Here is a 12,472-nt window from a genome sequence, read left to right on the forward strand (position 1 = left end):
ATCTTGAGTGCTTCTGAGTTAAAGAAATAAGGAAATTTCAGATATTTGTCATAATCACATAAGATTCAAAGATACAGCTTAGAATAAGAAGTAGTTTGACATAAAGATTCTTTCAAGCACCAATGATAATTGAAAAAATCTAATAATATAATCAATAAAAGCAAAGTTTCAAGCTACAAGAAATTACATACTATTCAACAGGCTGCACATGTGTGCATGTATATGCATATTTACGTTTAAAATACTCCTATGCATCTCTTGGTATTTCTTGTTTAAACTACTTTCCTGTACTTTCTAGAAATGTTTCTACCTCTGTAATATAAATATTCCTAAAAAGAACATATTTACCTAAAATAATTTGAAAATTACTATTGAAATTCATGATTTTTTTTCTCCTCCCCTTCGACCTTTTAGTCACATATTATGAAAAGCATAATAGGCAAATCTGTAATTTGGCCTTCAGCAACTTTGGACAATAAGCACAGAAAACAGTCAAAACCTAATCAGAATTTCTCTGTACAATAATTAGCTGTTAATTTTTAACATGGTTCACTAATGCTAGCCTGAAATATAAAGGCCCAATGCTGTCTACTTTTGAGAAAATATGTTTAAATTTTACTTAACTAGAAACAATATTAGAACCAAAATCAATTAAAAACTAATAAAAATCATGATACGTTAGTATTATGTTAACTAACAATAAAGGCTCAGTAAAAAGAATACAAGGCAAAGAACAGAATAGTGCACTGTGGTTTTATTGATGGCAGCAATGACAATTTGCCTCTTTCATATGTAAAAAGTATTCAGCTTTATACAACTAAGAACTTTAAAAAAGTCTCTTCTGTTGTCAGGTCCAAATTCCTTCTGCTCACATGAACTTTCTTTGTTCTGTCCTGTTGCTTGGAAAAAGCCAGACTTTCTCCTAGAGGTCTTCAGCAAGTTGGAGCTGCCAGTGAATTTCCCCTCACCCCAAGAAGGTTTCTAAATGAGAAAAATAAAATACAGTAGATAAGCATAAAACCTCTCTGCTTTTTGTGCAACACACACTTTACTGTTATTTCATTTTCTTCCTCCAAAAGAGCAGGTATCTCCTTTTCAGCACTTACAGAGATAGAAGTCTTGCAAAGAATAAATCAGAAGGCTGCACTTCAATACAATAAGTATGATTGGTTTTATACAAGGAAAGAACACTTTCTGGCAATGACTTCTCACAGAAATGCAGTTTCTCCATTGCTAAGGAAGGACTTTAATACAGATTTTATAGCAAGTGTGAGAAGGTGTACATTAATTCTGTCATGGAGCAAAGGAAAACCCAAGAAACAGATAATAACCAAGTACTCATAAGTTCACACTCTCAGGTTCTTTCAGGATTTTCCAAAAGCTATGATCCTTCAAAACACTCATTTCTGATTACTTGTTCCCCTTCTTTTTCATACAATCATGATACTCTATACAGGAAGTGTAAGCTCAGGATATATTTTTATTATTGTTAGATTCTAAATTCTTGTCTCCTCATTCTCTAGAAGTATCTTATTTTACAGACCTGTTAAAGCTAGTACTTGACTCATACCCTAAACAACCGACAGTGGGTTCAAGGGCTCTGAATGCAGTGCTCTGATAAAATTCTGTGTTAGTGTTTTCTATCTCACACTGCTAGATATTCATAAAAGATCATTTCTAGATCAACTGCAACCACAGTGAGGTACTAATTATCCCATACTTCTGTTACTTCACCTTAACATGACTACTCTATTGCTCTGTCTTCAAAATACCAATGCAAGACTTCCTGCAAGTCTGTAGCAATTGTTCTTAATACCAGAAACATAGAACAGTGCAGCAAGAACGTCTTCAGAAGGACATAATCACAGAATGGTTTGGTTTGGAAGGGACCTTTAAAGGTCCTCTACTCCAACCTCTTTGTCCTGGTTTTATCTGGGATAGAGTGAATTTTCTTTCTGGTAGCAATGCACAAGGACATCTTCAACTATATCAGGTTTCTCAGAGCCTCGTCCAATCTGACTTCAAATGTTTCCAGGGATAAGGCATCTACCACAATATTAAAGTTCTCCAGAATGTATCAATTTATAATATAAAATAATCATCAAGGGCTCTCTGTCTCTTTAGGGAACAAAAAAAAAGTTATTTTCCATAATACAGAGGTACTCCCCCTCAGGAATAAACAGTGTAATTAATCATCTGGTAAAGAGGTAAAGCATTCTTCTGTGGCAAAATTTTGTGTCAGTGGATCTCCTAATGGTACCCCTAATGAATCATGTCTTTTTCTAACATATCAAAACCTTCAAATAAGAAGAATATACCATGCTCTCAAGAGCTCAAAGGAATAAAAAGGAGGAAAAAACCACAGAAATCCACTTCTAGGAACTGACATTCATTATTCCTGAACTTCTGTAAGTCAAGACATTAAAGCTACATTGTTGTACAAGTCTGGGTAAGCTGAAAGCAATTTAGAAAAGGAATATGATTGATTTTTTGCCTATGGTTAAAATCAGAGAAGAACCAATTACATTCACCACTTATTTTGGGAAAAGCTTAATAGATTTTTATTACTGGTTTCTCTCTAATTCCACTGTCTTCATCCAGTACCTCATTAGGTCAAGTGTAATGCATTTCAAAATGCAACTGAAGTATAAGATGCATGGTAGCATGAGATATACTATGGGGAGCTATAAGCCATACGTGGTACGTATGTCCACCACAGTATCACAATTGCCACCTCCTCACATCACTTTACCTATCAAACAAATTAAATAACAGCAGCTACACTGGACTCTACATGAGCTTCAAGAAGCAAATCTAGCAGGTGAAAGCCTGTTTGTACAACACAGAAAAAGCTTCTGTGTTGTTCTCTACAGTATTTTTATCTTCAAAGAAGACTTCCAAGAGAGTGTTCTCAAACTGAGGAAGAATTTTTGACACTGTTCAGAGATAACTGCAGATGCCATACTCCTGAGTAGAAAAGAACAAGCTGTTCAGTTTTCCTAATGTTCACTAGAACACAGTGGCAGAGGAAAAAAAATCCCTATTATGAATTCTAGACAAAATAAAGGGTTGTTTCGACTGAACTAATACAGCTTAAGTAGCATCATCCAACCTCTATACAGAAGATACATCTTGCCTCTTTATTTTCTTTTTCTACCCGAGTTATCCTAGTGTTTCAAGAATCTAAGACCGAGTATCCTGACAACTTCTTTTTGGTGTTTACACCCAATAGCTGTTACATTTTTTTATGGTGAAATGTACCCAAGTTTAATATTGGAAATTTTCCAAACACAAACCTAAACCTGATACAGCAGCTAATCAAAACAGCTAGATTTAGCAAATCATGTTAATATAAAATACACAAATGTTCTACTACATTTTAGCCAGTTAGAGATACTAACTCTACTTAATTAAAGTTCAAGACTAATCAGTTATGGCAGCCAAAGAAGATGGCAGTGAATGTTTTGATCTAGAGGGATGGATCTTCCTGACAAGCAGTAACTTGTATCTTCTTATAATGAATTGCTGTTTACAGTGACATCTATTTAAGGTATGTATAACTCTTACAATATTTGCTATTTGTATTGTAGAAATTATGTACATAATATTCTAACAGTTAGCCTTACACAAGTAACCAGAATTTAGTAGGGTTAAGCAGACACTGATTGCACAGTGACCTGGGTTAATAAATTCAGATCTGGATGACAAATCGGCACTATCTAAATTGAGCAGATGTTAAATCAAACAGTCCTGGGTCAAAAGAGGACAGAGAAAATACCTCATTTCATCAACTGAAGCAAAGAGTTTTAAATTATGATGGAAAAAAAAAAGATATATCTGTAAGTACTTTCCGTAAAAGATGTACTTTTTAAAGCAAAGTAGTTGCTGAAAAATAGATTTAGCTGCATGACACATTTTCCAACACATATCTTCTTTCCCCACCCCTTTACTTGGAGAACACAAAAGTATTTGAACTGGGGCAAGGGAAGGTCTGTAACTATGTCTTTTTTTACAGTTTTGATACCAAGGATGCCGTTAGAATCTTCATAGCAAGGTATAAGAACACCTGCAAGGAACAACCACCTATGCCTTAGAAAGGTTGATCCTTACCTGCCAACAATTTATTCACTCTTCTTGAGATACAGGAGTTACCATCACTCTCTCTGGATGTCTGCTTCCCTCTCCCCCCATCTGACCAATGCTAAATATGATTTTCCAGATTTATATTGTAAAATTAAGAGAAATGCCAAAAATATTATCTAAAGACAAAAACTACCCTCTCTCGGTGCTGTGTGTACTGAGCATGTTTCATTTGGCTGATCACACTGACACTCCCCTGAGCCAGCTGAGCTGGTTTAGAACTCGGCTCAGGTCATATGCCAGAATTATTTCTGCGTAAATTACCCCATGACATGTTTATTGATAGTGATTGATACACATACTTAAAATAGAAAATTGAATGATACAGGCAAAAATAGCATAATTATCACCTTGGCTACAGCCAAGAATACATTTTGCTCATAGATTGCCAGTACTCTCCCAAATGAAAAAAGTATTCTAGCACATGATCAGAAAGCAAAATCATACATGATCAGAAAGCAAAATCATACATTATTGTACCTCAGAAATACCAAAGCTGCAGAGATCAGCAGCACCTATTAAACCTACTGATCATGGAGAACTGGAGCAAGGAAAGGAACTAAAAAGAGCTCCATAAAAAATAAACTGGCTAGTAGAAAAAAGTCAGATTCAAGACAAAGCCACACTGTCAATGTACATCAAATAGCATGTGGCTTTACAAAGCTTGCTTAATTCAGGATTGAAAATTAAGGATTTAGAAGATCCCCAAGTAAAATGAAAGCAGGACAGCATACTTGATTTCTTTAGTAAAAGAACGACAACTGTTTTATCTGGCTGGTCTTTTTACATTTCTGCATGTGCATGTGTGGTGTATTTTTTGAGGATGATACATAATCCCTTAATTTCTGCTAATTAAAAGAGCACAGGTGGAGGTATACCCTCAAGATTCAGAGCACAGCAAATATTTTTAGGCCTTGTACCTCCCCATTCAGTGACGAGCTCACAGATAATAGGTTTTTAGTGTTGCTCATTCTCCTTCCCTCACTAAGTGAAAAAAAATAGAAAGAATATTTCCTCACATAAATGGCTCATAAAAAGCAGAATATGGGACCTTGAACAGAGACAGACAGTACTAAGTTCAGTAGGGACTGCAGGCACTTATTTCAGAGAAGCTGATCCAATGTAAGTGAGTAAGACGCTACTGCTCTCAGGTGAAAAAGTATCAAGTAAAAAGCTAGCTCAGATAACTTCAGTCCTTACACAAAGCAAAATTTAAAAGCTATTGAATGAAGTGTTTCTATTGCCTTCCCTCACCCCACAGCTTTATCATGCCTCTTGCTACAACATCTAGAGAAATACAGATATCCAACTTCTATTGTAAGTAAACCAATATCCCTAAAAAAATTTAGAAGCAATATGCCAAACATATCTTTCATGTAGGTGACTGCAGTAAGTGCTTTTTTAAACTAAAAAGACAGACCCATAAAACTTTCACTTAAATGGTAAGGCACTGACTTAACATCAATAGTTCTTTGTAGGTGTAGCTCCATATAAACAGATTGCCACTACTAAAATAAAATAGGTCATGCTGTTGCTTAATATTTTTTAAAGTGATAAACAAGGTGTTTCTAAGAATTTTAAGTTGTCTATTTGCTTGTAAAACGGTGATTATAGTAATTTATTTCTTCAAAATACTCATCACTTGCAACCCAATACTGATGGTTCTTACAGACCCAACTACTGGCAAAGCTGTAGAAAGTTCTCTCACAAACTTCACAAAGACTGAAGGACACTTTAGTACAGAACAATCCAGATCTACTTTTCTTGAAATCCAAACTCATAAATAAAATAGCAACATCATATTTACCATTTATTTCTTATTATTCAGTTTCTAGCTCTTGGAGGTTGATAAAATTGTTGAGTAGGTCGTGTGGATCGTCTTGGCTGACCGTCACCTCCTCTGCGGAATTCTAGAGTTTGCTCATACGTTTCTTCTTCATCCTCCTGCAGGTATACAGCATTCTTTTAAATGGATGAGTAGGGAAACACATTATACATGAGTAGGCATATACACACATACATACAACACAGACACACACATATACATGTATCAATAAATTCATGCATGCATAGCAACTGCTGCTTCTATGCAGATGACCACTTAATAAAATAACAGCAATAATGGGAATGTTTTTTTTCTAACACAGGAAAGCTAACAAAAACAAGATAGAGAATCTCAAAACTCAATCCCCAGGGCAGCAGCAGAAGTTATTAAGTACTGGCAGAAAAAAATCAAAAGTCTATATAGTAAAGCAAAATTATTTTCCAAAGTCATACAGGCAACAAACTCAAGAAGCGAGATAACCTTGATAACCTGCCAGAGCAAGAAAAACATCAGCTTTTGGGAGCTTAGGAATGTGTGTGGAATGAAATATAAGAATTTGGAAATGGAAATGCAAGGAACAGCATCAGAAAATATGCAGACTAAAAACATAGATCTGAAACACTGGATAAAAACCTGTGATACAGTAATAATGAAAAAAGCCTCCAAGTATAGTGGACAGGAATTTAAATATGAATTTGCTATGTGAAGCAATAATAAATATAACCTCTGAATGGTGAGGAGAGATGTAATTACGTATTTGCAATAGTGCATTCACTCCTAGGCATTTCAATACCAGAAAGGTATTGACAAATTACATGGAATTCAGAGAAAAAAAAACAAGAACAAAAATCACCAAGAGATTAAAATAGCTACATGTTTACATTGGTCAAGAAATACTGAAAGGAAAAACATGCATCTGATGGAACATTCGAGTGTGGTACACATTAAAGAAGAACAACTTGAAGAGCATTGGAGTTGATAATGAACAGAAATAGAAGATAAAATTATAGGCTAAAAAAAGTAAAGAAGTTTGTGAACCTGAGTATGACTGTCAAATGGCGTCTCAGGGAAACAGTTATAATTTCATTTGTCTCTAATATTCTAATACTGCACTGCAGCAGACACCAGGTCTGGAGGGAACATGCTGTGAGAAATCCTCTTTAGGAAAAAGTACTGAGTATATAATTCTTAATTTCCTTTCATTCACAACACAGGAACATACAGGGACACAAACCAAGAATGTTGAATGATTCATTAAAAGTTCATCAGCAATTTCAATACTCAGGAACTGGTTTAGGGCACAGCATATATAAAAAAAGAGTAAGCAAGTCACAGCAATAAAATGTATCACTGTGAGAGACACGAAAGAAAATCTACAGCCTAACTTTCTGTTGTAAAAAGTAAGCTCTCACTCAAGAAACATATCTTTCTGAATCAGCTTGAGTATCAATAAACATGCAGTTTTAAAAATAACGGTTAAAGACAACCACATTCCTCATAGTAAGGTCTTCTATTTACAGGGCATGTCTGTGGTCTTAGCTGCATTTCCAGAACAACAGATTAAGCCCTACTACAGAACGTCTGCAATAGCTGTAGAAGAAAATGTATTTTCAACACAATTTAATACAGCCTAATTGACTTATATCTTCTAGTTTCACTGTAGCCAAAGGCTGAGAACCATGGAGCCCTGCCATGAAACTTATTTTCTCACTGTATCTCTTTTACTGCTTGCGGCACTATCAACTCCCTCATATAAAAAGGTTCAGAGACACTGATTACCCAAAAGGAGAAAAAAAAGAAAGAAATAGAAAAGGCTGATCCCTTCTCCCAGGTAACAGGTGATAGGACAAGAGGTAACAGCCTCAAGCTGTGCCAAGGGAGGTTTACATTGGATATTAGGAAAAAAATTCTTTACCAAAAGGCACTGGAACAGGCTTCCCAGGGAAGTGGTGGAATCACCATCACTGGAAGTGTACAAAACCCATGTAGATGAGGCCTTCAGTGACATGGTTTAGTGGTGGTCTTGGCAGTCCTGGGGTAACAGCTGGACTGGATGATTTTCCAACCTAGTTGATTCTGATTCTATGTCTAACTAAAAAAAAAAACCCACACTGTTTTCAATACCACTAGCCTTAGTACAAAGCCTCAACTTAGTATATGAAGTAATATCCCATCACTGACAACACAAGCTGTACTGGCAACAAAATATTAAAAAGTAAGCTAGGTGCCTGAAGTGATCTAAATATCTCCGGCTCTTTCAGTATACTGCAGGAAACATGAATAGCTGAAAACAGCTCCGTATTATTTGCCAAAAAAGTAAAGATGCAATTGCAAGTGTTCTTAAAATTCTTTGCCAAAGCTTCAAACATAAAAGAGCTCACTCTTCAAGAATAAACTGATGAACTTTCATGGCATATATGCACGACTGAAAATACAGCAATGCATACAGAGACTATAGCAAATTAGACATGAATCTTCTCTTTGTAAACTTGGTAGTCTCAAAAAAGAAAACACAAATTAATTAGTTTAGTGCATCCCATCTCACCCATAATAGCTCTGAGGATAAGTATATCACAGTAAGTTTCTAGAGCAGCAAATCTTCATTAAATCTCAATGTTAATGTTGATCCTTTGAATTCAGTAAAATCAAATTAAAACTAGAATTTGTCTTACACATACCTATTTTGGTGCAATTGCCTTTACGCATAGAATTGAAAAGCTTCAGATGCATGCCTTTCCAATTCAAGTATTTTTATTACAATAAGCAAGAGTGAAATGTGAAATCGCATTTCTTGAGGTTTGGAATGAAATGAAGGCAAGCAATGCAGCAAATAAAAATAAGAATGAATGAACAACAGACACCTTTCAACTGTTCCCTCATCCCTCCCTCTGCACAGCAACACCCCTCCCAGTTACTGATCGTCTTGTTGAGGGCTGCCATCTTTACATCAGATGACAGATCGTCGTTTCTTGGGCCTTACCTATTCACATTTCATCCTAATTGGATCTAACATTCTGCAAAATAACAATTTGCCAAGCTGTGTCTTTATTAAACATTGTTTCTTGTTTTCAAGTAAATGCATTTCTTTTCCTCCACCAGTTCTTGGCTACTGATCCTCAATCCATTCACCACTGCTCATCTTTCATTCTGTTTCGGGTGTTTTTTGATTTTTTCCTGTGTTCATCTTTATTCCAATTTACACTAAAATCTCTCCATCCCATGCTCAAAGCTGCTATATCCCTCTTCTGGAATAGCATCCACCCTTCATAGACAAAACTTAAAATGTTCACTTCCTTTTTCTTCCACTTCTTCAATGTAAAAACTTAAGCTGTCCCTATTTCCTTTAACTCTGTAGTCAATTAGGTCATGCATCTTGCCACCAACTCTAGTTTTCCATTCTTCCTTGCTGTTTGCTTTCAATTTATCACTTGCTTGTGACTCATTGTAAATTATTCCATTTCCTACTTCCTTATCCATGTAAGATCTACATTACATTTTATAAAGCAAACATGGCCACAAATCTCTCAGTGCATTTTCATTCTCCTTCTATTACTAGCAGAGGTTTTATACCAGTACACTACTCCAAAAATGTATATATTTTATTATCTCCATCCTTCAGAGCTTATTATTCATTATTTATCTAATATTCCAGGATCCAGGACTAAGTTTTCTAGTACTTGCACAATGCCTACTCTAGGGCTGTGTACCCTGAGATGAAATGATGCCACTAAGCACAACTACAAAAGGTAACAAAAACTGGCAGATCCATAGGGAAGGTTTACAAAGCAAACAATGAAAAGTACAAAGAAACTACTGCAGTAACAGGTTGGAATGACACAAGAGAGAGGGTGGAGGATGTCAGCCTTCTTCTGGTATTTAAAAATAGATTGTGAACAGGGAAGCAGAAGTCACTGGGAATTTCAGCTTCTCTTCAAAATTTTGCCACAAAAAGCTGCTGTGACTTTTGGTATTTTCATTCCATTACATAAGACAGACAAGAACTGAACAAATGGAAAATGGGAATGTACTCACACTCAGTGCTTTTATTTTGGACTCATATATTCCAAACAGCCTGTACCACCACTATACTTTACCAGCTGAGCTTAGTGAACTTCAGCCCAGCCCAGTGACTACCAATATACTTTTACATTAAAAACCCAAAAATCAATGGACTTCATAGCTGCAGAATAAAGCTCTGTTAAAATACTTTAACAACCAATTTACTCTTAAAATTAACAATATTAGAGCAGAGTAAATTTCATTAAAAGCTTTCCGATGGAAAGTCAATTGCAAGACTTCTTTCAGTGCATTCAAAATAACCATTTAGAAAATAGTTGGATTTTTTTAAATGCAGTCCTTGAACTGAATATTTTTTGTATCACTTCTGAGAATACTGAATAGGTGGATGACAGTAAAAAGCAGGACAGAAGTTACACGTTACACAAATGTTTTACTCAATGTTCTGCTCATATTTAGGACGCAGCTGCAAGTCACAGCTGAGCAGCTCCACGTTTGCCACCTACAAACTAGTTACATCTGTCTATTCCTACTTGTGAACAGAAAATCCTGCACTATTCACCGGGCCCTTCTGCTAAGGCTTTTCAGTTACGGCTCTCTGTAAACCATTAGGGGATGAGCACCAGAGTCTGCACAAGAAGGCATGAAAGAGTAGCGTGGGGCCAGGGACCATGGGACAAAGAAGAGACAGAAGACAAAGAAAGAAGGCATTTTCCATTTTAGTAGTGTCAAACCACTGTTATAAGTTGCAGTTTTAACTTCAGCCACATACTCAATGCATGGAAAAATTGCTGGACTCAGTACAAAGAGCACTTGCTTCCTTGCAAAATGAACTTTTCTTTCATGTGCATTTCAACTTTCATTTCCCAGTCTAGATTTAATGCCTCTTTGTGTTGCCCAGTATGCTGGCAACAGCTGTCTCCTGTTGTTCACAAACCAAGCGACCTCTTGTTTTCTTGGTTAAATTTCCTTCTCAAAATTTACTGCTTTTGCCTAATCACCCAGTGTTGATCTCCTGGAGTACTTTAATTTGGGGGAGTTTTTTGCAGTTTCTACTTACCTGTGCTTGTGTCAAAAAAAAAAAAAAAATAGACTGTAAGATTTTCCAGAAGTATCAAAAAACAAGAAACCAAACAGAAGGCCCAACTGTACTACGAACATACTGAAAAATTCATGTTTCCTATGAAAAGCTAAACTTAAATATTTAAATTGCAATTTATCACATATCCGTATTTATATGGAAAAAAAAAAAAAATCACTGGATGAATTGCCTACAATATTCCCGTAATTTTTTACTTTATCTGAATACCTAAATAGACTCTTAGAACACTATAACTAACAGTGAACACAGTATTTTGTGAATAGCAGTGTTTTCATTTAATAAAAGAACAAATTTTTAAGTTATACGTTCCTGGAGTGGCTTTAGGGCATATTTTCAAAAACTGCTATCAAATAAGGTGTGAAAATTCCAAGTAAAATAGAAATTACCACTAATGTAGATTTTTTAAGGAACTTAACCAAGTACTGACTTAGTGACAAAAGCATTTTTGAAGTGCCTGTTATAGAATCATTCAGCATATTTGCTTTCATTAAGGAGTCTTAAGATCACCTAGTAACAATTTTTCCATTAAAGTGGAAAGCACAATGTATCCTGAGAACATCAGGCAAATTCAATCTATGGTCAAAAGTCCAGAGGAGGGCCACGAGGATGATCAGGGGACTGGAGCACCTCCAGTATGAAGATAGGCTGAGAAAGTTGGGGCTGTTCAGCCTGGAGAAGAGAAAGCTGCATGAAGACCTCATTGTAGCCTTCCAGTGTCTGAAGGGAGGCTACAAGGATGCTGGAGAGGGACCTTCATTAGAGACGGTAGGGACAGGACAAGGGGGAATGAGTTTAAACTTAAACAGAGGAAGTTTATGTTAGGTACAAAGTTCTTTACTGTGAGGGTGGTGGGGTCCTGGAACAGGTAGCCCAAATAAGTGGTAAATGCTTCATCCCTGGCAGGGTTCAAGGCCAGGCTGGACAGAGCCCTGGGCAACATGGTCTGGTGTGTAGTGTCCCTGTCCATGGTAAGGGTGGGAACTGGATGATCTTAAGGTCCTTTTCAACCCTATCCATTCTATGATTCTATGAAAACAAACCAAAACAAAATGAAATCAACAAAACCAAAACCAAACCCACAAAACTTGTACCAATGTAGTGCAGTTTATTATTAGAGAGACAGAAGGAATAGAGAAGAGAATGTTAACTAGCAGGGGGTGAAGAAAAAAGTAAATTATAATAAACCTACTAACAACGTAAATAGTAAATTGATGATAAGTATTTTTTGAGAATGATAAAGGTTGCCAAAAGTAGACCAGAAGCTCAGGAGCTTAAACAGTTGGTCGTGTCATCAAAATAAGGTCACTGATATTTTGTCTTCTTTTTCAAGTGACTAGGTAAGCACTTTTCTTCCTCCCAGTGTAGATTTTCACCAGTTTATATTTGTT

The 12,472-nt window shown here is 36.0% G+C and overlaps 1 protein-coding gene across 3 annotated transcripts in view; it reads right to left on the reverse strand.

Moving 5' to 3' along the window:
• Positions 1 to 735: 735 nt before the first annotated feature.
• The window catches only part of TDRD3 (tudor domain containing 3), a 96,833-nt gene continuing 85,096 nt past the window's right edge, over positions 736 to 12,472 (reverse strand). For all 3 annotated transcript variants that reach the window (XM_061457260.1, XM_061457258.1, XM_061457259.1), the window contains 2 exons: positions 5,948 to 6,084; positions 736 to 981 (listed from right to left, as the gene is read on the reverse strand). In XM_061457260.1, coding sequence (XP_061313244.1) covers positions 5,965 to 6,084 — 120 coding nt within the window. In that variant the 3' untranslated portion in view covers positions 736 to 981; positions 5,948 to 5,964. The remainder of the gene's footprint in view (positions 982 to 5,947; positions 6,085 to 12,472) is intronic.

This window comes from Pezoporus flaviventris, unplaced genomic scaffold (assembly GCF_033815535.1).
Source record: "Pezoporus flaviventris isolate CSIRO_AGI_PZ_B2104156 unplaced genomic scaffold, CSIRO_AGI_Pfla_v1 ptg000025l, whole genome shotgun sequence".
In the NCBI taxonomy this organism is placed as follows: Eukaryota; Metazoa; Chordata; class Aves; order Psittaciformes; family Psittacidae; genus Pezoporus; species Pezoporus flaviventris.